Source organism: Amblyomma mixtum, chromosome 5, assembly GCF_055824585.1.
Source record: "Amblyomma mixtum isolate Tamu chromosome 5, ASM5582458v1, whole genome shotgun sequence".
Lineage (NCBI taxonomy): Eukaryota > Metazoa > Arthropoda > Arachnida > Ixodida > Ixodidae > Amblyomma > Amblyomma mixtum.
This window is the reverse complement of record NC_143016.1, coordinates 179,398,787-179,425,916: the sequence shown is the minus strand read 5'-3', so window position 1 is coordinate 179,425,916 and position 27,130 is coordinate 179,398,787. Positions and strand designations below refer to the sequence as shown.

The 27,130-nt window shown below is 45.0% G+C and overlaps 1 protein-coding gene across 1 annotated transcript; it reads right to left on the bottom strand.

Annotated features, from left to right (window-relative positions):
• Positions 1–18,784: 18,784 nt before the first annotated feature.
• On the bottom strand, positions 18,785–20,042 carry LOC149344937 (uncharacterized). Its single transcript, XM_089542687.1, has one exon. The coding sequence runs from the start codon at positions 19,988–19,990 to the stop codon at positions 18,809–18,811; it is 1,182 nt and encodes a 393-aa protein (XP_089398813.1). The 5' UTR covers positions 19,991–20,042; the 3' UTR covers positions 18,785–18,808.
• Between the last annotated feature and the right edge of the window lie 7,088 nt (positions 20,043–27,130).

Sequence of the window (27,130 nt, the reverse complement as noted above, 5' to 3'; positions counted from 1 at the left end):
CACATAAACCTACCGCGTTATTTAACATAGGAGTATACTAGAAAATAATCGAAAGTGAATTTTGTTACTCTAACACTACTTCTAACTTCAATGAGTATAGAGGTTCTAGCCTCAATGAGGATCAACCAACAAAGTTCACATTGTCAGCTGAAATTAAAGGAACAGAATGCCGATTAAGATGCTCCTTAAATATGCACGGTAGACTGTTCACGCCAAAAAAATAATCAACTCGATATTTGCGGTTAGCCACAGCAGGATTTCTACATTTCACACATGAAATTCTTGTTCTGATTTTTAATGCTCTGTAAACATTTCCGCAGCAAAACAAGGAACGTATTCAAATTGCGCAAACAAAAATTATTCACTTCAAGAAGTAGACTGTCCAACTGAAAATGAATACCTTCATAAAGATGTTCAACGTTCACGTCAAATGCCTGCTTATAGGACAGTTCTTCGCATGGTACAGCTGAGGGTTTATATATCAGCTTAGAGTCCAGCCGTCAACACAAGGTTCGCTCCTTTCCCTTTCATAATTCTGGTGTTCCGTACCTCGCTTTCGGTCTCTATTGTTGACACAACTTTCCAAAATTCCTTTGACATTTGTCCTCAGAGCAACTAACCCACTAGGTGCACGTTAATATTTAAGATGCCTTGACTAATTCGTTTATAAAATCGAACAGTGAATGTATGCTTACATTAATTAATTTCATCACATCCGGGAGTGTAACGCCATAGCTAGGAAAAAGCTCCTGGTGAGAGAAAAAATGCATAAGCTCCTGTTAAAGGCTCAAATGTTATGTGCGTTATAGTCTCTACTTACAGGACTGATGGCGTCAGCAACCGTGAACAGTTTCTCAATACACCAAAAGATTTTGTTCCGTACCTCGGCCAGCGACTGCACCAACAGATACCCGTAAAACAAAGGAATGCACCCAATGTCTTCTTCAAGAACTTACGCTCACGTTGCTGGAGTACGCGTAGCATAGTCTAAGCACAGTACATCCTCTTTTCGCTTCCTAGAAAATGGAAAGGACGCAGGATATTAGCACAAAATTCTCGAATAAAAGGACAATAAAGAGGAACACCAAGATAAGCTAGATTTACAGGCCAGCGTCACGTGTTCGCAGAGATGTCATTTTTGCCGAAAATTGTGTTTGATAAACCAGAAAATTGAGCAGACGTGAAGTACACTTGACGACGCCCCTCACAGAATCCTGCAAATGCACCTGGTTACGTGATTTCTTCGTCGGCCTCGATTGGTTCATCTCTTTCTCGAGCAACTCTATTTCGCTGTTTGGGCGCAAGTACCATCGAGAAATGGTGAAAACAGCACAGCAAGCCCAGCCGAGGATACGAAAAGACTCATGAGTAAAACAACGCAATCCAGACGACCGAGTGAAAGACGAGACAAATACATGCCTGAATCTTTCGCATTGCATTCTGTGTACTGAGCTTCGTGTGACCGTTATTCGTAGTAAGTTCAGAACCGCAAGCCGTCAGCGGCATTCATGCTCAAAATACGAGCCTCTGAACGCCCGGAGACTGCTGGCGAACACGTTTTTAAATATATAGAAGTGACGTAACCTTTCTCGCATTTCGTGGCGCTTGAATGTCGGGGGATAACTGAAGTTAGCGACTTTCTCAGCTACCCAGCCACCTTTCCGCGCAGATTGAGAAGTCTTACGAAGGAATAATATATCCGTCTAGCGTAGTATCTTGTTTAGTTTGCTGGTTTCCTTTGCACTCCCGTTGAGCAATTTCACATCTAAAGTTGCAGTTAGGTAAAGGTAAAACACAGGTAGAGCCCACGGTACAAGCGTAGTACCACCCATTCCGAGCGCTCGGCGTGCTTTACGCTGACCCCTGTTCTTAGTTTCAAGAAATTTTATAATTTGCGCCCCGCCGCGGTGGCTCAGTGGTTACGGCGCTCGGCTGCTGGCCCGAAAGACGCGGGTTCGATCCCGACCGCGGTGACTGAATTTCGATGGAGGCGAAATTCTAGAGGACCGTGTGCTGTGCGATGTCAGTGCACGCTAAAGAACCCCAAGTGGTCGAAATTTCCGGAGCCCTTCACTACGGTGTCCCTCACAGCCTGATCTGCTTCGGGACGTTAAACCCCAATAAACCAAACTAAACCAATAAACAACTTGCATTTTATAAATGGTCACTGAGGGCTCACATACCATGAAAGAATTGAATTTATTGTCCGTCGCTCCAGGCTAGGTCCTAAGTTCCGGCGGTATGTTTTTGGGTTTCATAATCATTCAAAGGAAATAGAACAAAAATACCAAAGCATTGATGAGAGGCAAATCTACTTCAAGATGTTACCTTCAAATGTTTAATGCGGCGCTGCGATTATGTTAGATGAGTAAAGCGAACATACAGGCAGCATTATACAGCGGTAGCAGTTGACGCTAAAGACCAAGCCATCGTCCACATTTACGGCTAAGCGTGGGGTCTAATACCAACAAATAATTCGGAGTCGGTGGTCGCAACGCGAGCGGCGCAATAAAGCTGTTCGGTGCTTGACACTGTCGGGACTGGTTCATTGCGCCTCAGCACCAACATGGTATTGGTGCTCGGCACATAAACTGCACCTAGCTACACCCGTATCGCCTGTTTCCTGGTAGGATGTAGCAGCTCTTGTGCTTGTTCTCAATAGGTGCATCATGCCCCAGTTACCCGCAACGCTAGCTGGCTGAGAGCTAACAGATCATCGCCGCCGCATACTTTGCAACAACCGCCACAACGGCTGAAGTCATGTCGTTCCTCCAACAGCAATGTCCGTCGACAGATTGCCGGCGATACTACTCGTTGAAGACTTTAACATCGACATTAAATCAGCTACCTAAAGAAAAAGCTCAAGGGAGCTGCTAATATTGTATCTCGCTACAGCCACTTGATTGGGTTCCACCTCACAAAAAACTTGCACAGACTTTTTGTTTCAGGACCCCAATCGCACACACGAGCTATACACTACTTGCCATTGGAGAGGCTGCAAAGACATTTTAATCACTCCAAAATTGTTATACCAAGACTATTTCATGCAATCTAACCATAGACGAAGAAAAACTCAAGAGGAACCGTGACGCTGAGCGACCAGCCTTCGCAAGCCAAGCGGGCGTGAAGCCGCTCCTTCCCCCGTTTTTCGCTTTCCGAGTCACTCCCTAATGTTGTCGTTTTGATATGTCTATACGGGCGTCTAGAACAACGAGGGTGATCTCCACTATGTTTGCAGCGCTGGTCCGCCCATGCGCGCTCTCAGCGGGGATAGATATCACAGCACACTATTACGTCGCGTGGTCACGGGGGTACCCACCCTCTCCTTTTTTTTACTTTTTATGATTAGGCTTCAAAGCTATCGCCAGACTCTCACTCCTGCATTTTTTCTTCATGAATCTAACACATAATGAGGCTAAACCATTTAATCCAATGAATAGACTGAGCTCATCCACTCATGTACGAGTAATCTTAGCAGGTGGTCAAAAACACGTGACTTCTGATAGAGCAGACGATTGTCAATTTGTTTGTAATCCCACCGCTTCCTAGGCCTGCGCATAACGGCCGGTAAATATGGGACAAAAACGTAAATAAAAACTACACGGAAATAGAATTATTAACAGAGCATTCCTCGGTAGGACTCCCAGCGTTTCCTCCGATTGGGTAACCGCATATCTGAGAAAATGACGTAAGGAATTCACGAAGCCTTTCTCCATTGAATTCACCCGATTTGCTCCCGTGAACTTCATTTTTATGACGTCGTCGTACTCCAGATCTGCTCCTAACCACAGCGAGAATGCCGAGCCTGCGTCACGTGACATGACGCCCGCAAGCTATCGCGTCGCCGGCTGGTAGATCTCCGACTGCACTGCATTTACTTTTTGTAGCATGCGTCAACGACCTACTATCGGGTGTTTTACTGTGTTAAACCGTGATCTTCGGGCAGTGTAGGTTCTGTCATGAATGAATCTGTCCCGTGCATATTTGAGCGTCACAGGTTAGTGTTCTCGACAAAAAAAAACGCACAGCAAAGGAGCGGACCGCCTTGCCGTAGTTCTATTTCTGCGTGAAGGGAAAGCAGGGACGCAGTCTTTTGCAGTGTTCTCTTCATCGTCAAGCGTGACTTACCGACAGTTCTGTCTTTACGATCGACGTGCTAGTGTACCGCGCGTCTTAGCTTGAGCTCTCGCTACAGTTTTCAACGATGGACATCGTGCAGTGAGCCACTGAAGCGATTTGTTGTCGGACTTGTTTTCGCATCGAACCCATAATTTCCGCGTTCATGAGGGTTAGTGGTTCTTAAAGTCAAGAACACGAGTGGAAAACGTGCCCTGGTGCGGAGCTTGACCTCTAGTGCAGATACAAGAACTCTTAGGGCCAGAGAAGTGATAATCGTGAAATAAAAGAAGGCGTGAGGAAAAAAACTGTAGCCTGTCGGCGTACCCTCATGTGCATCAAACTCGCGTCTCACCTATTACGGCGAAAGCCTCTAATGGCTCATACTGTCGTCCGTTATCAAAACGTGTCACACGCGTTTAACTCGGGAACAAAAAAGATCGAAGAAAATCAATGGTCGCTTCAGACAGAGGAGAAAACAATGAACCGAGAAGCCAAGTTTGATGACTCTAGATTAATTAGTGAATTAATTATAGGCGAAAATGTCGAAATTGCGTCGAAATAGGCGCGGACGTAGATATAGCCACGGGAACGGTGTGACGTCACATCCACCGGAAGTCGTCACGGCATAGTGTCCTAGGCTTTCGCCTCTCAACACTTTAGTTGTGAAAGCCTCCTCGCAATTTTTTTTAATAAGCAATGTACGAGACGATATTCCACAACAACCGATGTTGTTAGTGCCGTTATGTATATGCTATCCTTCTAAACGCATTCTGTGGTGTACTGGTGGTTTCGAAAACAATCACAGACTGTGCGTGATCATACAGCGAGGCGCGAGAAGCGTACGCTGTGCTTCTTAGCTCGTCGCAGGTGGGAAGCTAACGCAATCTACACGGTATATTTTAGGACATTTTGTTCATAGAAAACTTGTTCATAGAAAACTAGTTTATAGAAAAACGCCGTGGATGACGCGTGAAATAATCCACTTAAAGCGAAAGATAAAAAGGTTAAAGAAACGGCGCTTGCATTTAGATCATTTAAAGGATTTAAAAGAAGGGCTTGCACGCGCAGTACACTCTTCGAAAGAACCCTATTTTAATACAGTGCTTCCAAATTTCATTGTAGAGGAACCAAAAAATTTTCGGAATTATATAAGCGAAAAAAAGAAACCAGTGTCGCAAATTTTGGTTGATGGTTCTGTAGTTACCGATCACGGGGATATTGCGCACCACTTCAATGACTACTTTCACAGTGTGTTTTCAAATTCCGGTGCTTGTACATCCAGTGACGCAGTGTTTGACATCGGTGATGTAAATTTTATTTCATACCCTGGCGTAGTTTCAAAGCTACTGAATTTAAAAACTAAATCATCATGTGGTCCCGACAACCTTCCTAACGTGCTCCTGAAGCGATATGCTGAATCTGTTGCAAATTTTCTCGTTACTATATTTCGTATTTCATTACTTCATGGACGCCTACCGAGCGACTGGAAGATAGCCATGGTTGTGCCAATACACAAGAAAGGTGACCGTGCATTATTACAAAATTACCGTCCAATATCGCTTACGTCATCATGTTGTAAACTAATCGAACATATTGCCAACCAGATTAATGAATTTTTAGATGCGCACGCAGTCCTCTCTAATTTTCAGCACGGGTTTAGAAAAGAATACTCCACAATTACGCAACTAGTGACAGTTATACATTCACTCGCTTCATGTCTTGATAAGAACGGCCAGATTGATGCAGTATTTCTTGACTTCAGCAAAGCTTTCGATAGAGTTCCCCATGACAAACTGATATTAAAACTCAGTCGCATTGGCCTCCCGGAAATTTTGGTCATATGGATATCAAATTATTTAACCAATCGCAACCAATTTGTCGCAGTTAATGAGCAACAATCAGGTTGTCTTCCAGTCGGCTCTGGCGTACCCCAAGGAAGTGTGCTGGGGCCATTATTATTTTTATTGTATATTAATGACATTACCACTGAACTTGATCCGAATGTGCAAATCAGGTTGTTTGCGGATGATTGTGTGCTCTTTCATGAAATAACTTCAGTTGACGACCAAATCCATCTTAACTCCTCTCTTGCTAAGATTTTTGAATGGTGTGAAACGTGGGACATGAAACTTAACACTGATAAGACCGTCTTTCTTCGCTTTTCTCGCAAAAAAGCTCCGCTTTCTTTTAACTACAGGCTAGGTTCGTCGCCTTTGCTGGATGAGACTAAATATAAGTATTTGGGTGTCACACTTACTAACACTTTATCATGGAATTTACATATAGATAACATCTGCTCTTCTGCACTCCGCAAACTATACTTCTTAAGACATAAGCTTAAAACTTCTCCCCCTAGCGTAAAATTACTTGCGTACAATTCCCTAATTAGACCGAAACTCGAATACGCATGCGTTGTCTGGGACCCGTTTACTAAACACAATATCACCCGCCTAGAAAAGGTACAAAGAAAAGCTATGAGGTTTATTTACTCTAAATTTTCCCCGTATGACTCACCCTCTGAAATAATGCAGGTGAATGGTATTCAATCTCTTGCACAACGAAGAAAAAATTTACGTTTGGAATTTCTTTACTTGCTTTAGAATTAGTTATTAACCCTGCTATTAACCCTGCTATTAAGAATTAGCTATTAACCCTGCCCCATATCTGTCGCTTTCAACGTCGAGGTATACACGCCACCATCATCCTAATTCTCTGACGCCGTACTTTGCACGAACAGATTTATTCAAGTTTTCATTTTTTCCTCGCACAGTAACGGACTGGAATGAGTCTTTATTGCCTTTCGCCACACTTTGATGCTTACTAACTTTGTTATTATTGTTTTGTTTGCCATTTTACCCACCCTGCTTGGACCTGTATAAGGTTTGCAGTATTGAATAAAGAAAGAAAGAAAGGGAGAAAGAGAGAAAGAAAGAAAGAAGGAAAGAAAGAAAGAAAGGAAGAAAGAAAGAAAGAAAGAAAGAGAGAAAGAAAGAAAGAAAGAAAGAAAGAAAGAAAGAAAGAAAGAAAGAAAGAAAGAAAGAAAGAAAGAAAGAAAGAAAGAAAGAAAGGAAGAAAGGAAGAATGAAAGAAGGGAAGAAAGAAAGAAAGAAAGAATGAAAGAAGGAAAGAAAGAAAGAAAGAAAGAAAGAAAGAAAGAAAGAAGGAAAGAAAGAAAGAAAGAAAGAAAGAAAGAAAGAAAGAAAGAAAGAAAGAAAGAAAGAAAGAAAGAAAGAAAGAAAGAAAGAAAGAAAGAAAGAAAGGCCTCTAGAATTCCACCTCCATAGAAACTCGACCGCCGCGGCCGCGATACACCACGCGTTAAACAAAGCTCCTACACGCGCACTGCCAATAAGGCGCAGTCGGTTCTCCGACGGTACTTGCCCATTGCCGTCAAAATAATGGTGGACGAGACCTGCCGCGGTGGCTCAGTGGTTACAGCGCTTGGCTGCTGACCCGAAAGACGCGAGTTCGGTCCCGGCCGCGGCGGCCGAATTTCGACGGAGGCGGAATCCCAGAGGCCCGTGTACTGTGCGATGTCAGTGCACGTTAAAGAACCCCAGGTGGTCGAAATTTCCGGAGCCCTCCACTACGGCGTCCCTCATAGCCTGAGTTGCTTTGGGACGTTAAACCCGAAGAAACCAAACCAGGCCAGTGCTGGACGAGAAAGCGAGGCGCCAATCATTGATTGGCGTAGTTGCAAGAATCTGCAGGTAGTGGTGCCACGTCTTCTTCACTTTTGCATACTTTTATGAAATTTTCTGAATTATCAGTGCTCTGTTTCCGGTAACAAATGCGTATTTGCTGTCACGTGAGGCTAGCCTATGAACGAAGCTTTACCTAGCATTGAACTTTAGTGTCCATCTAATATGTATACGTTCACCAATGACAAAAACGTAAAGCTCCCCGTTCGGGGCTCGGCGGAGAGCCAATAAAATTGAAACTTCTGTTTGTTCGACACAGCCATAAAATTTGTGAGGAAAAATCAATCAGCAAGTACATTAGGCAGATACTTTCAGATTCATCGCTTGCGCTTTGCGCGAACAACTCACTGCGATAACTCGATTTTACCCGTGCAAACCCAAGCCGTCTCGTTTGATTAGGCCCCTTTCTCGAAAGCGCTGAATATTTACGCTCACGTCTTTTGTGCTTCAAGCCTTCAAGGACAAAACTCTCTGTGCTAAACCGATGAGCGATGAAACCTCCGGTTAAAAGATGACGCTATTCATCGAACTCAGTATCGCCTAAGAGCTATATTTTTATGCAAACATAGAAGACAGTGTGCAGACAGTGTGCTTGTTGAGTCCGAGATGGCCCCTGAGAACAGACCATACTGTAGCTCCAATTAAGAACAACATGAGGCCCAGCATTTCCCCAAACCTAATCTCTCCGTCTTCCAGTACATCGTTTGTCCCTTGAAAGCCTCATTTTCCCTCACTTTATTCCTTTCGTCATTCGTTACCGCTGATCCTGAAGTGCTAGAGATGTCATGCAACAAGTAGCTGCAGGCATGGACAACGGGAATGCATGTGGGTGCCCACCAAGCGAGCGGTAGACATTTCATTACACTTCCAGTAAATATTTCAGAGAAGACAGATTAACAGTCCAGCCTCTCCTCTTTCACATATTTTGGGATGCTCTGCTTGCTGAAAATAATCACGCACAGAACGTACGTAAGCAAACGATGATAGGTCTACAAAGCTCAAGGCATATTAAGGGTCCACAAAGACACTTGAGCACTAAGGTCCGAAGCTTACATAAACGACCCGTGGCTTGGCGTTCAGCACCATAATCTCGGTCTTGCAGGAGAAAAGAATGTCAGTTGCAGTTCTTGTTGCAACAGCGAATTCTCGGGGGTCTGGAAGGAAAATATAGAAAAATAAAATAACTTCAACAAAGACAATACTATGCCATTCGCGTAAAATCATAACGAAACGCCGAAATACCTTCATCAATTTTCCTCACCTATGCACATTTCTGGAGGTATATTTTTTGCTATTTATGTTCTCTTTGTACTCAGTAGGTCTTTTACAGCCGAAACGAAAAATACAGTTAAATGTGACCAAACACACAATTTCCTTGCGTGGAAGCTATTTATTGCCTATCTGTTTTCAATGCAAGATACCCACTCATCATCCGAAGCCCGGGGCAATAATAGCGACCACCTGTTAGAGGGAAATTAGCGAAACAAACTTCTTTTAATAAATATCCTGCGAGAGCCTATCTTAACATTTTGGTCCGAACCTTCACTACTTTTCATCCAAAAGCGAAAAGCCTCAGGCAAAGACATTATAGACAAAGTACCCCTAATTGCAGAACAAGTCCACTGTTTCCACAATCCTACCCGCCACAGCGGCTTTGTGGCTTTGATGTTCGCTTCCGAGCCCAAGTTGCCGGTTTTCAACCCCCAGCCTCTGCGGCCGCGTTTACATTGCACAAACGCGGGGTCTATTGCGATATCAGCGCACGGTGAAGAACCCCAGGTGGGTGAAATTAATCACAAGCCACCAATTCCGGTGTCTTTAGTAGCCTATCTGTAGCTACGGGATGGTCAACCTCACACGCCAGCTTTTTTGCAAGCTCTGCATTCGTTCTTAGTTCGCCAGAAGTATGAAAAGAAACGTACTTAGCTTTCCACCGCATAAGACGATGTGTTCAGTGTCACCAATAGCGCCAGTTGTGGTCGGTGCAATAATGAACGCCCAAAGGAGACGAATCAAGCTCCGCTGTAGCCCGGAATACATCAAACATTTCATCTCGTTGTGAACGAAATAGTTGAATAGTAGCTGGCAGTATGAAAGAACAAGTGGCAATCCAACTAGATTACTTTTAACAGCTAGAAAGATCGCTCAGCAACTTAAACAGCAAACGCTATGCTGCACAGTCCACTTGCGGCGCTTCTGCAGAGCTCGTTCGTGTGTCAATATTTCACTTGGTAGAAACAAATCGCTCAGTGTCAGCGACGATAGAGACTGAAAGCGCACAATCATTCATGTAGTCTTCTCATTTACTGTTTTATGCTGGCCTTATGTTTTTGTGTCATTGTTGCCTTTGTTTTACTTTTTTTTCTAGTGTTCTCTCGACCTTGCTATCGCAGGCTCAAACAACTTGCCTGCTTAAACAAGTCAAAAAGGATCAGCTGTATCTTACTTCTCGGCACACGTCTTTGCACATCGAGAACCCTTTTTATCTTGATACCTGAGGTCATCATACTTTGATGATGTGTTTAACCGATGCGTACTATCCCTAAATATACGTTTTTTATTGTCCATACAATTAATTTCGTAAATGGTACAACTAAGTGACACAAATATTTATTTGCGCTAAGGCCTGTTCTCTGCTCAACACAAAAATATATTTGCATTCATATTTGCATCAAGTAGAGCTATGAGTGCCTACTCGTTGATTTTCTCACGAAGACAGCTATTCTATGTAAAATCAAATTTCCCGAGTCCTTCACTACGGAGTCTCTCATAGCCTGAGTAGCTTTGGGACGTTAAACCCCAAAAATAAAGCATATTGGTTTGGTTTGGTTTATACCAAACCAATATGCTTTATTTTTTACGTTTGCTATTATGGTCTAGTTCCACTTAACTAGTTTAATTGGAGCGCTAACAAACTAGCAGTTGCATTATTCGAAGTTGTATTCTAAATTTTCACCACGAAACTCTCGCAACAACCTATCAATGTGAACCTATCGAAGTCAGTCTTTCAACAGTGGTCGTTGTTTGCTACGTAGCCATGTTTGCAGCCGCAATTAGCCGGAGTTTGTTGATTTTATTCGCAGGCGGGTGGTACGAGTATAGCGGTCTAGTTTGAAACTACAGTTAACTAGAAATATTCGCTATCGTTGAGACTACTACTCTTGTGTGTTCCGTTTCGAGGACTGAGGAGCGCACTGGTCAGCAGTAAGCAGGTTGGTGAGACTGCGCTACCGCACCTTCCAGAGGACAGTTGCTTTTCAACATGGCGCAGCGTGGTTGTGTTGCGGAAAACCGACATGACGACGACGATGAATTCTGGGCAATGCTCGCCGTCCACCAAGCAGCTCTTCATCAGCGTCGTATTCATCAGCTGCGTATTCTTGCAGACATCGATGCTGCAGAAGAGGAGCGACAGCGCGCGGAGAGGGAATGTCGCCGGATCGTGGCAATAACTGCGCGGCTCTGTTCGTGCGAGCGGCGATTATGGGCCTATCCGCGAGGGCAGTCGTGGTACGAGACAACGGTGCCACACCTGCCGGACAGTGAGTTTAGGGCGCACTTCAGAGTGACCCGCAGCACCTTCAGGTATATCCTGAGTGTGTGTGAATGTATGCAGCGGCAAGATACGGTCATGCGGAGGGCAGTTCCCGTCGATAAGCGTGTGGCCGTAGGCTTGTATCGACTCGCGTCGTCAGCAGAAGAAAGGACGATCACCAACGCTTTTGGCCTAGGCCGCTCGACAGTGAACACTATATTCTGGGAATTTTGTGCTGTCGTTGTGCGTGAACTGGGGCCAAAGTTCATCAGACTCCCCAGGCAAAATGAGTTGGCGGAGCACCTTCGCCAGTTTACTGCCGTGACTGGATTCCCGCAAGGCGTGGGAGCCCTAGACGGCTGTCACATTGAGGTGTGTCCGCCAGAAGAACATGCCGCGGACTACATAAACTATAAAGGGTGGTACAGTACTATCCTTCTGGCTATCGCCGACCACCGCTACAGGTTTTTGTACACAAACGTCGGGTCTCCTGGACGAAATCACGACTCTGGCGTATTTCAGAGCTCAAGTCTGCCAAGTATACTGGCCGGTCCACTTTTCCAAGCTGAAGCAAAAGTTGTGGCAGGAGTGACAGTGGAACCCGTTCTGCTTGCTGATCAAGCATTTGCGCTGCAGAGTCACGTCATCAAGCCATTTCCAAATGCAGGACCTACAGGCTCACCAACTGCAGTGTTCAATTACCATCTGTGCAGGGCTAGACGCATTGTTGAAAATGCCTTTGGGCGACTAAAGGCACGTTTTCGCATTTTGCTGAAAGGACTCGAGTAAGACATAGCCAATGTGAACTGTGTAATCCGTGCGTGCTATGTGGTACACAATATCTGCGAGGAGATGTCAGACAGTTGCGATGCAAGTTGGTTTGATGAGGCCCGAGCTCGAGACCAGGGGCGGCCTCGGCCGTCCTGCGCAAGCAACAGGGCTGAGCCATCAGGTGCTGCGGTGCGAAATGCCCTGGCAAGTTACCTTGCCTCAAGCTGAACCTTGCTTGAATCTCATAACTGTTTTTCTTATCGCATGTAAAAAATGTGCTGGCGGTACCTTATATTGTTGGTACAGAAAGGAAGCAATGGCACTGTTTCCTGTCCTTGTGAAATGTTTTGCAGCTTGCGTATTATCTTGCAAAGTTGTGATTTATTAAGTGTACATAATAATAGAAGAACACAAATTCTCCTATCAGGTGCAGAGTAGCAGGCATATATTGCAGTCATTTACTTGCCTTTTGGGAAGAATGAAGGTCTCAACTTTGGCGGTGCCTATGATGTAAACGTGTATTTCAGCACTAGCATGGCTTTATTTTGCATGACAGGTAGTGACTGCAGACACAGTAGCGTGCAGGAAATATCAGGGTCACTTCGGTTGTCAGTATGTTTTCACAGCCCAGCGTGAGACATTCACTGCGCATTATTGGTACAGCTACCTAAATGGCAGTTCACTTAGGTTCGAAAGGTGAGAAGTGTCTCCTGCCTTCCTTTTTTAATAAGAGACGTTACATGTATGTATTCACCTCATGATCATTTTAGAAAAAGGATTAACATGGCTCTGTTTTGTGTGCCAGGTATTGACGGCAGGCACTGCAGCGTGCAGGAAATATCAGGGTCACTTCGGTTGTCAGTATGTTTTCACAGCCCAGCATGAGACATTCACTGCGCATTATTGGTACAGCTAGCTAAATGGCAGTTCACTTAGGTTCGAAAGGTGAGAAGTGTCTCCTGCCTTCCTTTTTTAATAAGAGACGCTACATGTATGTATTCACCTCATGATCATTTTAGAAAAAGGATTAACATGGCTCTGTTTTGTGTGACAGGTATTCAGGTATTGACGGCAGGCACTGCAGCGTGCAGGAAATATCAGGGTTACTTCGGTTGTCAGTATGTTTTCACAGCCCAGCATGAGACATTCACCGCGCATTATTGGTACAGCTACCTAAATGGCAGTTCACTTAGGTTCGAAAGGTGAGAAGTGTCTCCTGCCTTCCTTTTTTAATAAGAGACGTTACATGTATGTATTCACCTCATGATCATTTTAGAAAAAGGATTAACATGGCTCTGTTTTGTGTGCCAGGTATTGACGGCAGGCACTGCAGCGTGCAGGAAATATCAGGGTCACTTCGGTTGTCAGTATGTTTTCACAGCCCAGCATGAGACATTCACTGCGCATTATTGGTACAGCTAGCTAAATGGCAGTTCACTTAGGTTCGAAAGGTGAGAAGTGTCTCCTGCCTTCCTTTTTTAATAAGAGACGCTACATGTATGTATTCACCTCATGATCATTTTAGAAAAAGGATTAACATGGCTCTGTTTTGTGTGACAGGTATTCAGGTATTGACGGCAGGCACTGCAGCGTGCAGGAAATATCAGGGTTACTTCGGTTGTCAGTATGTTTTCACAGCCCAGCATGAGACATTCACCGCGCATTATTGGTACAGCTAGCTAAATGGCAGTTCACTTAGGTTCGAAAGGTGAGAAGTGTCTCCTGCCTTCCTTTTTTAATAAGAGACGTTACATGTATGTATTCACCTCATGATCATTTTAGAAAAAGGATTAACATGGCTCTGTTTTGTGTGACAGGTATTGACGGCAGGCACTGCAGCGTGCAGGAAATATCAGGGTCACTTCGGTTGTCAGTATGTTTTCACAGCCCAGCATGAGACATTCACTGCGCATTATTGGTACAGCTAGCTAATGGCAGTTCACTTAGGTTCGAAAGGTGAGAAGTGTCTCCTGCCTTCCTTTTTTAATAAGAGACGTTACATGTATGTATTCACCTCATGATCATTTTAGAAAAAGGATTAACATGCCTCTGTTTTGTGTGACAGGTATTGACGGCAGGCACTGCAGCGTGCAGGAAATATCAGGGTCACTTCGGTTGTCAGTATGTTTTCACAGCCCAGCATGAGACATTCACTGCGCATTATTGGTACAGCTAGCTAAATGGCAGTTCACTTAGGTTCGAAAGGTGAGAAGTGTCTCCTGCCTTCCTTTTTTAATAAGAGACGTTACATGTATGTATTCACCTCATGATCATTTTAGAAAAAGGATTAACATGGCTCTGTTTTGTGTGATAGGTATTGACGGCAGGCACTGCAGCGTGCAGGAAATATCAGGGTTACTTCGGTTGTTAGTATGTTTTCACAGCCCAGCATGAGACATTCACTGCGCATTATTGGTACAGCTAGCTAAATGGCAGTTCACTTAATTTCGAAAGGTGAGAAGTGTCTCCTGCCTTCCTTTTTTAATAAGAGACGTTACATGTATGTATTCACCTCATGATCATTTTAGAAAAAGGATTAACATGGCTCTGTTTTGTGTGACAGGTATTGACGGCAGGCACTGCAGCGTGCAGGAAATATCAGGGTTACTTCGGTTGTTAGTATGTTTTCACAGCCCAGCATGAGACATTCACTGCGCATTATTGGTACAGCTAGCTAAATGGCAGTTCACTTACTTTCGAAAGGTGAGAAGTGTCTCCTGCCTTCCTTTTTTAATAAGAGACGTTACATGTATGTATTCACCTCATGATCATTTTAGAAAAAGGATTAACATGGCTCTGTTTTGTGTGACAGGTATTGACGGCAGGCACTGCAGCGTGCAGGAAATATCAGGGTTACTTCGGTTGTTAGTATGTTTTCACAGCCCAGCATGAGACATTCACTGCGCATTATTGGTACAGCTAGCTAATTGGCAGTTCACTTAGGTTCGAAAGGTGACAAGTGTCTCCTGCCTTCCTTTTTTAATAAGAGACGTTACATGTATGTATTCACCTCATGATCATTTTAGAAAAAGGATTAACATGGCTCTGTTTTGTGTGACAGGTATTGACGGCAGGCACTGCAGCCTGCAGGAAATATCAGGGTTACTTCGGTTGTCAGTATGTTTTCACAGCCCAGCGTGAGACATTCACTGCGCATTATTGGTACAGCTAGCTAAATGGCAGTTCACTTAGGTTCGAAAGGTGAGAAGTGTCTCCTGCCTTCCTTTTTTAATAAGAGACGTTACATGTATGTATTCACCTCATGATCATTTTAGAAAAAGGATTAACATGGCTCTGTTTTGTGTGACAGGTATTGACGGCAGGCACTGCAGCGTGCAGGAAATATCCAGGTTACTTCGGTTGTCAGTATGTTTTCACAGCCCAGCGTGAGACATTCACTGCGAATTATTGGTACAGCTAGCTAAATGGCAGTTCACTTAGGTTCGAAAGGTGAGAAGTGTCTCCTGCCTTCCTTTTTTAATAAGAGACGTTACATGTATGTATTCACCTCATGATCATTTTAGAAAAAGGATTAACATGGCTCTGTTTTGTATGACAGGTATTGACGGCAGGCACTGCAGCGTGCAGGAAATATCAGGGTCGCTTCGGTTGTCAGTATGTTTTCACAGCCCAGCGTGAGACATTCACTGCGCATTATTGGTACAGCTAGCTAAATGGCAGTTCACTTAGGTTCGAAAGGTGAGAAGTGTCTCCTGCCTTCCTTTTTTAATAAGAGACGTTCAGTTCAGTTCAGTTCAGTTTATTACCTTAAAAGTCCCCCGTAGGGGCATTACATAAGGGGTGGGTTTTTATACAAACAATAAGGATCATGGTAAACAGTTATTGAAAAAATGGTCAGATACAAGTTGCAAAAACGAAGATGGGCAGGTAGTAGAAGCGATTTCGTGGGGAAGGCCTTTCCAGTCTGTGGCGGTTCGGAAAAAAAATGAAGCAGTGAAGGTGGTGGTCCGGGCACGTGGGCGCGCAACTTGAAGTGGATGGCTGGTTCGATATGATATGCGTGCTGCTGCTGTGATGTATGGTGCTTGATTAAGGGACGAAAAAAAGAACTTGTGGTACAGTGAAAGGCTAGCAATGCGACGTCGACAGAAAAGCGATGATAAACCAGATTCTGCTTTGAGAGATGAAACGCTGATATTATACGAGTACGATGAATGAATAAATCTAACAGCGCGATTTTGGACTGATTCTAATGCGTCGGCGAGATATGCTTGGTGCGGATTCCAAATGGGCGACGCGTATTCCAGTTTTGGCCTGACAAGTGATTTATAAGCTAGTAATTTGACATGTTCCGGGGCATTTCGCAGATTACGTTTCAGAAAGCCTAAGGTTTTGTTAGCTGCGGCGATAATGTTAGTGACATGTGTGCTCCAAGACAAATCGTGAGAGAGCGTTACACCTAGGTATTTGTAAGACTGCACTAGTTCCAGGGGTGTGTTAAGAATTGTGTAAGGGAAACAAAAGGGACTGCGCCGGCGGGAGAAGTGCATGCATTTACATTTGTTGGCATTTAGCGTCATTAGTGAATTGTTGCACCAGTCTGAAACGCTGATTAGATCGTTCTGGAGAGCAGTTTGGTCAGATATGTTTTTGATTGTGCGGTAAATGACGCAGTCGTCTGCGAACATGCGTATATTAGAAGAAATACACTGAGGTAAATCGTTAATGTATATTAAAAACAACAGAGGACCAAGGACAGATCCTTGGGGCACGCCGGAAGTTACTGGGAGGGGTCTAGATAAGTTACTGTTGATTAAAACCATTTGCGTACGATTGGACAAGAATTCCTGTATCCACATTATAACGTTAGGATCTAGGTTTAGCAGTTGAAGTTTTAGTAACAAGCGCTGGTGAGACACCTTATCAAAGGCTTTCGCAAAATCCAGATAGATTGCGTCAGTTTGCACATTAGTGTCCATGTTAGTGTGTAAGTCATGAACAAAAAGAGCTAATTGGGTTTCACAGGAGAAACCTTTGCGGAACCCATGCTGCGAGGGATGAAAGAAATGGTTACAGTCTAAGAAAGAAATAATTTGAGAGTAGATGACATGTTCCATGATTTTGCATGGCACGCTTGTTAGGGAGATAGGTCGGTAATTTAATGGAGAGTTTCTGTTACCTGTTTTGTAGACTGGAACGACCTTTCCCACTTTCCAATCATCTGGCATGGTTCCTGAAGAAAGTGACTGGGAGAACAGCAATGACAAATATGAAGTAACCGTGTGTCTCGTGTTCCTTAGAATTTTAGAGTTAATACCATCAATGCCAAATGATGACGACAGTTTAGTCTTCTGGATTATGGATGAAATTCCGTCTTCACAAAATGTGATGTTTGGCATGGTACCTTCCATATTGAAATAAGGAAAAGAAGAGGGCGTTTCGATTTCTTTCGTGAAAACAGTGGCAAATGCGGAATTGAAAGCGTCGGCACATTCAGCATCGGTAATGGCTTCTTGTAAATCATTGGTGAGAGTGATAGCGCGTTGTGGGTGAGGGTTTATTACTTGCCAAAACTGTCTTGGGTTACTGCGCAACAAATTTGGAAGTGTAGTAGCATAAAATAAACGCTTTGCGCTGCGGATCGCAGTCAAATATTCATCTTCGGCTTCGTAGTAGGTTTGCAATCGGGATGGGTTGTTTTTAGCCGCCCGATAGAGACGCTTTTTTTATTTTCTAGTCTTTTTAAGGATTTAGTAAACCAGGGTTTTTGGTGCCTGGTGCGAATGTTAACAGTTGGTATATATTTATTAGCCAAATCATTTAACTTATTCTTAAACATCGCCCAGTTATCTTGGATCGTTTGAGTGTGACATGCAGCTTCGAAGCTGGGAAAAAAGGTATCAAGTTCATGATTTATCGCGTCATAATTACCTTTTTCGTAAAGTGTTATAGTTTTCTTTTGAGTCTTATTTGGTGTTACAGGAAATGAGAAGGTAGCATGAATGACATTATGGTCACTAATTCCTCGAAGATATGCAACGGAAAGTAGGGCATCCGGGTTATTTGTCAAAATAAGATCCAGAATGTTTTCGGATTCAGGCGTGACGCGCGTTGGTTGTGACACTAATTGTGTTAAATTAAAGTTCAAACAGATGTCAATGAAATTCCTTTCCTCTACAGGACCTGCTATTGAAGAAGATGGGAGGTTGCACCAGTCAATGTTTGGGAAGTTAAAATCCCCGAAAAGGAGAATGGAGGCATTTGGATAGCTTGTTGTCAGATGAATTAAGTTATTATTGAGTTCGTTGCAAAGGTCGGGTGTGGGATGGGGAGGCCTGTAGCAGACTCCCAGTAGCACTGTTTTTGGTGATGCTCGACATAGTAACCAGAGTATTTCAAGCTTTGATTTGATATTTATCATAGTACATAAAATTTGGTTATGAACGGCTATGAGAACACCACCGCCCCTTGATCCTTCGCGGTCATTTCGAAAAACTTGGAAGTCAGGTAGGTCTGCCAAAACTTCGGTATCGGTGACGTAATTTTTTAGCCAGGTTTCTGTTAAGATGACCACATTGCTGCCTGTTGATGATATGATTTTGGACACGAGCTCTCGCTTTGGAAGATAACTGCGAACGTTGGTGTAAACTACGGATAATGAAAGGTTAAATCTAGATGTTGGTCGTGGTTTGTTTTTTACCTTTAAGAAACGGGATGATTGCTACTGAATTTCTGTGACACTGTTCGAAGCTTCGTCGAAAATGTACCGTTTTGGGCCGATGCACAAGGTTTTGTAACGTAGAGAGTAAGCTACTGATTTGGATTTCGCGAATGCCAGCAGATGTTTTCTTGCTTTCTGGACGGGGCGAGTGAAGTCTTCGCCTATACTGAATTTTGTTCCTTTCAGCATTCGGCCTTTTGATAGAAGAGCGTCTTTAGTTTTCCAGTGCATGAACTTTACTATTATTGGGCGATTCCGGTCCTCTGAATGTTTCCCTAAACGATGTGCCCGTTCTATGTCTGCGGGGTTAATATCAGTTTGTAAGTTTTCATGACAAATCTGGATGACTAGTTCCTCAGACTGAGCATATGTCTCATTAGTAGTGGTGTCAGGGATTCCGTAGAAGATCAGATTACAACGGCGTGATCGGTTTTCAGCATCATCAATGCGAGCCTCTAGCTCTGAAACAAGGTGAGTTGTTTCAGTTGAGGTCGCTTGCAGGGTTTCTATGTCTTGGCGTAGGGGCATGAGGGTGTGATAGTGGGCCTCTAAATCGATCATGCGGTTGTTAAGGTCGTTTATTGTTTTGTCTGTTGTTGTCAGCTGTACTTTAAGATCCTTTATCTCTTCTACAAGTAGCGCTTGGCCTGCGGTTAGTTTTTGCAATTCGGTCAGGACAGTGTCTAGGTTAGCAGGGCCAGGATTTGTTTCTACATCACCGGATAGGGTTAGTAACAGGCGGACAACATGGGCACATTCAGAAGCAATTGCGACACAACACTGTGAGCTCGGGAGCTGTACCAAGAAGTAATTGCTCGATTTTTTAGCATAGAGTGCGTATGTTTGACTGACCTGCATGGCGAAAGGGAAGCGGTTAGCGAACTGCGCTGTGGCACAGTCTCCGAGCCCACAAAACTGCGTCGACGGTGGCTCCTCATTTATAGCTGGCGGATTGGCTGCTCTTGATGGCGATGAGGCTTTCCAGGGTTGTTCGAGGACAGGCATCTCAGGTTCCAGGAATAAGATTGACGGAAATGGCGATGAGTTGAAACCGGGGAAGGGGTGGCATATGGCCGCCCCATCTTCGTGGCAGTGGAAGGCCCGTCCTGACGAGGCACCCGGAGATACACAAGCCAGGGCGGGAATCAGCAGGTTGCTGATTAGACAGATGATGATCTGCATGGCGAAAGGGAAGCGGTTAGCGAACTGCGCTGTGGCACAGTCTCCGAGCCCACAAAACTGCATCGACGGTGGCTCCTCATTTATAGCTGGCGGATTGGCTGCTCTTGATGGCGATGAGGCTTTCCAGGGTTGTTCGAGGACAGGCATCTCAGGTTCCAGGAATAAGATTGACGGAAATGGCGATGAGTTGAAACCGGGGAAGGGGTGGTATATGGCCGCCCCATCTTCGTAGCAGTGGAAGGCCCGTCCTGACGAGGCACCCGGAGATACACAAGCTAGGGCGGGAATCAGCAGGTTGCTGATTAGACAGATAATGATCTGCATGGTGAAAGGGAAGCGGTTAGCGAACTGCGCTGTGGCACAGTCTCCGAGCCCACCTGCCGTCTGTATGTATGTATTCACCTCATGATCATTTTAGAAAAAGGATTAACATGGCTCTGTTTTGTGTGACAGATATTGACGGCAGGCACTGCAGCGTGCAGGAAATATCAGGGTTACTTCGGTTGTTAGTATGTTTTCACAGCCCAGCATGAGACATTCACTGCGCATTATTGGTACAGCTAGCTAAATGGCAGTTCACTTAGGTTCGAAAGGTGAGAAGTGTCTCCTGCCTTCCTTTTTTAATAAGAGACGTTACATGTATGTATTCACCTCATGATCATTTTAGAAAAAGGATTAACATGGCTCTGTTTTGTGTGACAGGTATTGACGGCAGACACTGCAGCGTGCAGGAAATATCAGGGTTACTTCGGTTGTTAGTATGTTTTCACAGCCCAGCATGAGACATTCACTGCGCATTATTGGTACAGCTAGCTAAATGGCAGTTCCCAGAGGTTCGAAAGGTGGGAAGTGTCTCGTGCCTTCCTGTTTAGACGCGTGCTTTGCAATAACTTGCAACTGAACTAAATGTAACTTGTGGTAGGGCTAGTTGGTGGCAGGGCACGACGTAATGCTCATGTTGTCTTCATTGTGTTACATTTTGTGCTGTAGCTGACTGCTACATTTCCTGTACACAGAGGGAGACACATAATAAAACATAAGACGCTTTAGGCAAAATAACTTCTCAATGCCCTGCAGTGACATAGAAAGAGGTTCAGAGATCGTCACTTTGGAGGCCGCAGCTGCTAGTGTTTCATTTACCACAAAAGGTTGCCACGCATACAGAATTTATTTTTCTTTCTCTTTGGATGCAAAATATGTCGGCATAATTTGCAGGCAACTTTTCTGTATGTCATTCGACTCTTTCTGCAGCTGCACCAGCTCCTTCCTTAATTCAGGGCTGTCACTGGCAGCCTTGGCCGCACGCTCTTCAGCTTTCTGATGCATTTCCATCAGGTCGCTGAATGCTGACTTGTAGGGCCGCTTCCTGCTGGCTCCCTTGTTGCTGTTGCTTGCGCTTGGGCTGCTGGGTTGGCCACTTGGGTTGGCCACTGCTGCTGCAGTTTCATCCGCAGTGGATGCTGTGTTCTCCATTCGTGGACTACCGCTTGCGGCTGGGAAGTCCACCTCTGTTGAATACGTGGCCACAATTTCGCTGTCCTCAGGAGCAAAATCAACTACTGGCAGCTGTGAATGACAAGAAAAAAGGCATGTAATATCAAACGAGATCACTTAAGCGAATTGGATGGAAAGTGCAACATCAACATGTCAAACAAAAACCCTTGGCATCAATGTTCGTCAAATAAATGTGGTACGCAAGCAGCTTCTTTGTTTGGACCTTCACATTTCACTGCACCTTGTACAAAATATGAATATTTTTAAATCAAACAAATGGCAGTCATGCTAAGTATAAGTGAATATAACCTACTTTTAGCCTATCTTGCAGGCCGTGATGGGTTGCACACAACAAATCACAAAACAAGGAGAAGGCGTTTTTGAAGGCACAGTAGTGGTTAAATAATTTTCAGCTTAGTGCTTTTGCGACATTACAATAGACCTGATAAGTATACATGCATGCTTATCATGCACAAAAAGCCAGCTTACAGCAACAACTGCGCCATAAACAGTTCTATTGTAGTGGTTGGAACAGTTGGTTGCCTCCACACTTTCCTCAACAAGGCCTCTGTCATTGATTAGCAGTGATCCGAGTAAAGAATGAAGCTGCCAGTAGAATGGCCATTCAATTCCTTTGGCGCCTGTTGTGGTGCCACAACGCCTCAGTTTCCTGCAAAGAAAGTTTTGTCGAATGCATGCATGAAATTATGAGTATGTGCTGTGTTGCTACCTTTATGGATAAAAAAAAAACGGGCTACCAGTTGCACTCAGTGCAGCACCCGCCTGCCATTTAAGCCAGGAACAGAACGGGCTCAAGAAATGAAAGAATAGCGCAGCAATGCAGGAACAGTTCACACATTCAATGTGCAAATTTTAACAAATTAGGCACTCTGAAAAAGATAGGATCATTTTCTATTTTTTACAGATTTTATGCGTTAAGGAGCAGGTAAAATTTTAAAAGGAAGAAAATGCCACAATTCTGAAATGAACTCTGCGGTACATGCAATACACACAATGTTTGCCTGGTGCACTGGTGTAGTAACTTGTACAAGAGGCGCCCGCGCGGCTTTTAACTTTAGTGAGCTAAATGAAGGCTCCCGATAAAGCACTGACACAGACGCAGAGTAAATGCCGGCGCATGATCGCGCAAGGACAAGAACTATGTCGCCTTATGAAAACACATCTCGGGAACGTTGCGTATCTTTCGTCGTTTACAACACGTCGGCGCGGTGTCGGGACTGCGGACAAGGCCTAACTACACCAGTGCGAACCAATGCTAGCAGCGCGGCGTCCCTCTCTTGAGCGTCAATGCTGCAACATCACACAAACTTCCGACAGAATTCATCGTTTCATTATTAGGAAAGGATAATTCCACTCACCGGTAGTGTTTGTTCAGGTTTTCAAGTTTTTGGCGAACTTGCTTCGCAGTGTACGGGCCTTCTCCCGCCGGCAGGCCCGAGTTCAGCGCGTCAACCATGACGCGATATATGCGCGCGTTGCGAGTGTTTGAGCGCAGCGCCGTCAGATTATCTTCCCAGATGCGTATCAACGCCTCTGTCGTCGCCACAGACCAGATAATACGCTTTGGGGTAGATGTTTCGCTGGGAGCCGAGCTGCAGGCGTCGGTAGCGTCGGACATGGTGGCGGCCATATTGCCAGTTACTAGGCTTGACTAAGGTGGCCAGCCTCAGTTTGCGGTAACCATGGTAGGCAGAATAACAGTGGTTATGTTTATCGTGTGAATGTGCGTAACTGCATTTAGCCTTAACTGCCGTCAGCCTTAACCATGGTTAGGCTGCCCGTGTGACAAGGGTATTACTGTCATATTTAGGATTCTACAAAGCTTCAGTCCTCGATGTGCCTATTGATTTCGTGTCTCCCATGCTGCCAAAGTATCCATACAGATTTTTCTTCCTGCAACGTGAATGCGCGGCGACAAAGGCGTGTAAATGTGGAATAACTACTTATATATTTTAGGAATATCTAATTTATGTCATTTTTAGTCTTGAGCAAGGTATGATGCTCGGCGAGTTGGTAGAGCATTCTTTTGAAACTTAGCACTGGGGGACAACGAACGAGAATGAAGACACACACTGCGCTGACTATCAACTTTCATTGTCAGAAGGCCGATCCGCTCCTTATATAGGGAAGAGGAAGGAGGGAGTGGCACGCATGCGCACGAAGAAAACGTGGCACTCGCCCGAAGATGGCAGGCGTTATTCTGAACATGACCCACAGGGTTGGAAAAACCGGAAGACTGAAGAATTGGAGCAGGCGCATAAACACACATAAAAAAACACAAATTAACAACGTGACGCGTATCTAAAACACATCTAAAAAAGATGCCAATGAATGCCAACGAACAGCACGGCTGAAAAGATGACAATGAAAGAGGAAAATCATAAAAACATTAAAACCAACAACGCGGCGAAAGCCGTGCACAATCAACACACCACCGAAAACCGCGACATGGGGAAAGCCTAAAAAGTTTAAAAGTTTCGTTTTGTTTGGTTTTGTGCGGATTAACGTCCCAAAGCGACTAAGGCTATGAGAGACGCCGTAGTGAAGGGCTCCGGAAATTTCGACCACCTGGGGTTCTTTAACCTGCACGGACATCGCACAGTACACGGGCCTCTAGAATTAAAAAAAAAGTTTAAAAGTATAAAAAACCTGAAGTACCATGGACGCACCTTCTACATGAAAAAGAGCTAAAAAGGTTAAAAAAGTATAGAAAAACAAGAAAAGCCTGTCGGAGCAAAGCATAAAAAACACAGGAAAAATAATAAAAACACGAAGATGCTTAGGCGCGTGGCCACTAGCAGAACACGGTTAAGAGAAAAAAAAATAAAACAATGGAGTCTGAGAAACAGCAGGCTAAAGGCATGCATGGGATAAGAAATGTGTCGAAAAAGAAATGTATCCCGATAACTTAAAAGGCGAGCCTGAAAGTGCTCCAGAAGTCGCAGGCAAGAACCAAACGAAGCGCACAATCGATTCAAGCAGATAGGAAGCAGAGCACTTCTTCTGAGAGGGCAACTGACGGTGTGCTAACAAACACACGTCTTTTTACCTGTTAATAGCAACGGCTTCAACAATCTCTCGGGTCCGTCGATTTTTGTGCTTTGCTAGAACTTCTGTTTCGCCGAAAGTTGGAGAGCGGCGGCGGCAAGGCCTGCCATCGCGCCCTAACACAAACAGCTCAATAGAGAAGACGCCGTAGCATGGCGACAGTTACAAACGGGAACATTCCCGTGCCTAAACATCCTAAGTAAAATCTACCCCACGCAGTACAAGAGCGAGTGCCCGTGGTGTGGAGACAAACCAACCCTATACCATACCACATGGGCTTGCCATAAAATAGATGAGCTAGCCATAATAGAAAACCCAAGTGCGGAAAAGTGGGAGAGGATGCTACCCAGCGACATGAAAGTCCAACAAGGACTAGTAAGGCGTGCACGCAGGGCAGCTACCCTCAGCGGAGCCCTGGACTAGCGGAACCGACCCTGACGATAAGATGGAAGACTCCATCTGAAGCCGCAAAAAGTTACTGTAAACAACAGCAAATAAATGTTTTCCACCACCACCACCAACAATGAATCCCCAGTGTTAAGTTCGCTGAACTTTCTGCGGTGTCATCCAACCTCCAGCACAGTACATGGAACCGCGGACGCACGATGGGCGCACCGCAGACGCGCGGCACGACGCGCGTCCGTGGTTGCTGTTGCTGGCGGCGCCGTCGCCAGAACGCTTGTTCGCTCTCCGGTTTGGCTCCCCACTACGATACTTTCTAGCGCGAAGCGTTCTGCAGAGCAGGTTTGAACACCTGCAGTCGTCGTGTTTGTTGCCACTGGACGCTGGACCCATCAGCGACAGCCTTTCCTTTTTCTTATAATAAGGAATCTTCGGCGTTGATTGTTCCCGTGGCATACGTGCTTCTCGTATGCACGTGTGCGGGAGGGGAAACGAAGAGGGAGGCGGAAGTTCGGAACGCGGCGAGTTGAGTGCTTTTTGTGTGCGTGCTCGAAACTTCTCCTTTCCGAGGCATTTGATTGGCTGACGGAGGCTTTGTTGTCCTTTCCGTGGGCTTCGATTGGGGAGAAGTGTCGCCTGTTTTATGATTGGTTGCTGTCCCCGCCAAGGGCGGAGACAGAAGGTTCAAAACGGAACGCTCCCGGTGAGAGTATGTCCTTTACTTCTTTTCTGTGATCTTTCAACTCTCCTCTATCTGCACGTGGCAGCGGTGGTGGCTTGGCTCGAGCCAGTAGCAGGCCCGTGCAATTTCCTCTTCATCCTTCTCTCAGTCACAACAACAACAACAGAGTATGTGTTCTCGCTTCGGCGAGCGCGGCTTCGGCCGCTTATCTGTTTTTTTTTCAGTAGTGTCCGCTCCGGCGGACGCAGTTGTTGCTGCGACGCGCGTCTTTTCTTTCCTTTTTCTTTTTCCTCCGATATTTTAACTCTCCTCTATCTGCACGTGGCAGCGGTGGTGGCTAGGCTCGAGCCAGTAGGCAGGCCCATGCAATTTCCTTTTCATCTTTTTCTCAGTCACAACAACAACAACAAGTGGGGCTGATTTCGTGTAATAAACGGTTCAGTCACGTTGTAAATACTTTTCTCCTTGCTTGTTTCTTCTTGTTTATTTTGTGTAAATAAATAGTTAATCTTCTTGTCCAGCCATCGAGTAACGTGATTGTTTGCGACTCCGAACCATCTATTCATCATCATCAAGTGTTTCCTCACATTTCCACCTGAAGGGGAAACTCAACTGGCGCAGTCGAGACAGGATCTCAACTGGCGTAGACGATGACAGGATTTCAACTGGCGCAGTCGTGGCAGGATCGCAACGACTTTCTACTCGCGGCATTGGGCGGAAGGTAAGAAGAAAAAGTCGGTGGACAAGCTACAGAGTAGCTCGTCCTAAAGGGGGAAACGCGAAGCTGCGTCGTGGAACAGACGTAGAGACGCTTCAAGAACGCAGGTCGAGTTCGAGAGGACGCTGGAAGCTCAAGTCAGTGAGGAGCTGAAGGAGCTGGGCGAAGACAAGTCGTCGAGGGTTCGAGACAGCAAGCTGCTGAAAGGAACCAGGCGTTCACACCCAAAGGTTCAGAGCAAGAACCAGGCGACCAAGCGAAGCGAGTTCCAAGGCAGTGAGATGCTGTGGGACGCACCCCTGTGCGTCTACCTTCCCGGGAGTCCGCTGTCATCACGCTAAGTCCGACAGCAGTGCGGTCGACGGAGCATCGAGAGAGGCAGGACACCTTTCTGCTTTCTCCGAAGTTGCCATGTCTGTATAGTGATTGTAAGCTATAGGTAGATGCAATTACTGATACAGTGATGGACGCCGCAGGGAATGGTCTAGAGCCTAACAGGCAACCTGCGTCAGCAGAGCAAGTGCCAGCGACAGAACAGGCACTAGAAAATATGACACAAGCGTTGCTTGTAGAAAAAGGGCATAAGGTTCAATTGTGTGAAATTGAAAAGTTAAAGCTCCAAATTGAGCTGGAAAAGATAAAGCTTGCACAAATGCAGATGAAATTAAGATAGGGAGCCAAAGCTGATAGCGAGGTGTTATTTGCTGAAGTTCAATGTTTTCAATGCATGGAATTTGGGTATTTAATGACTGAGTGTCCGAACTCGAAGCGAGAA

Coding starts and splice junctions, on each gene's coding strand:
- LOC149344937 (XM_089542687.1), bottom strand. CDS start 19,990: ATGCAGATCATCATCTGTCTAATCAGCAACCTGCTGATTCCCGCCCTG.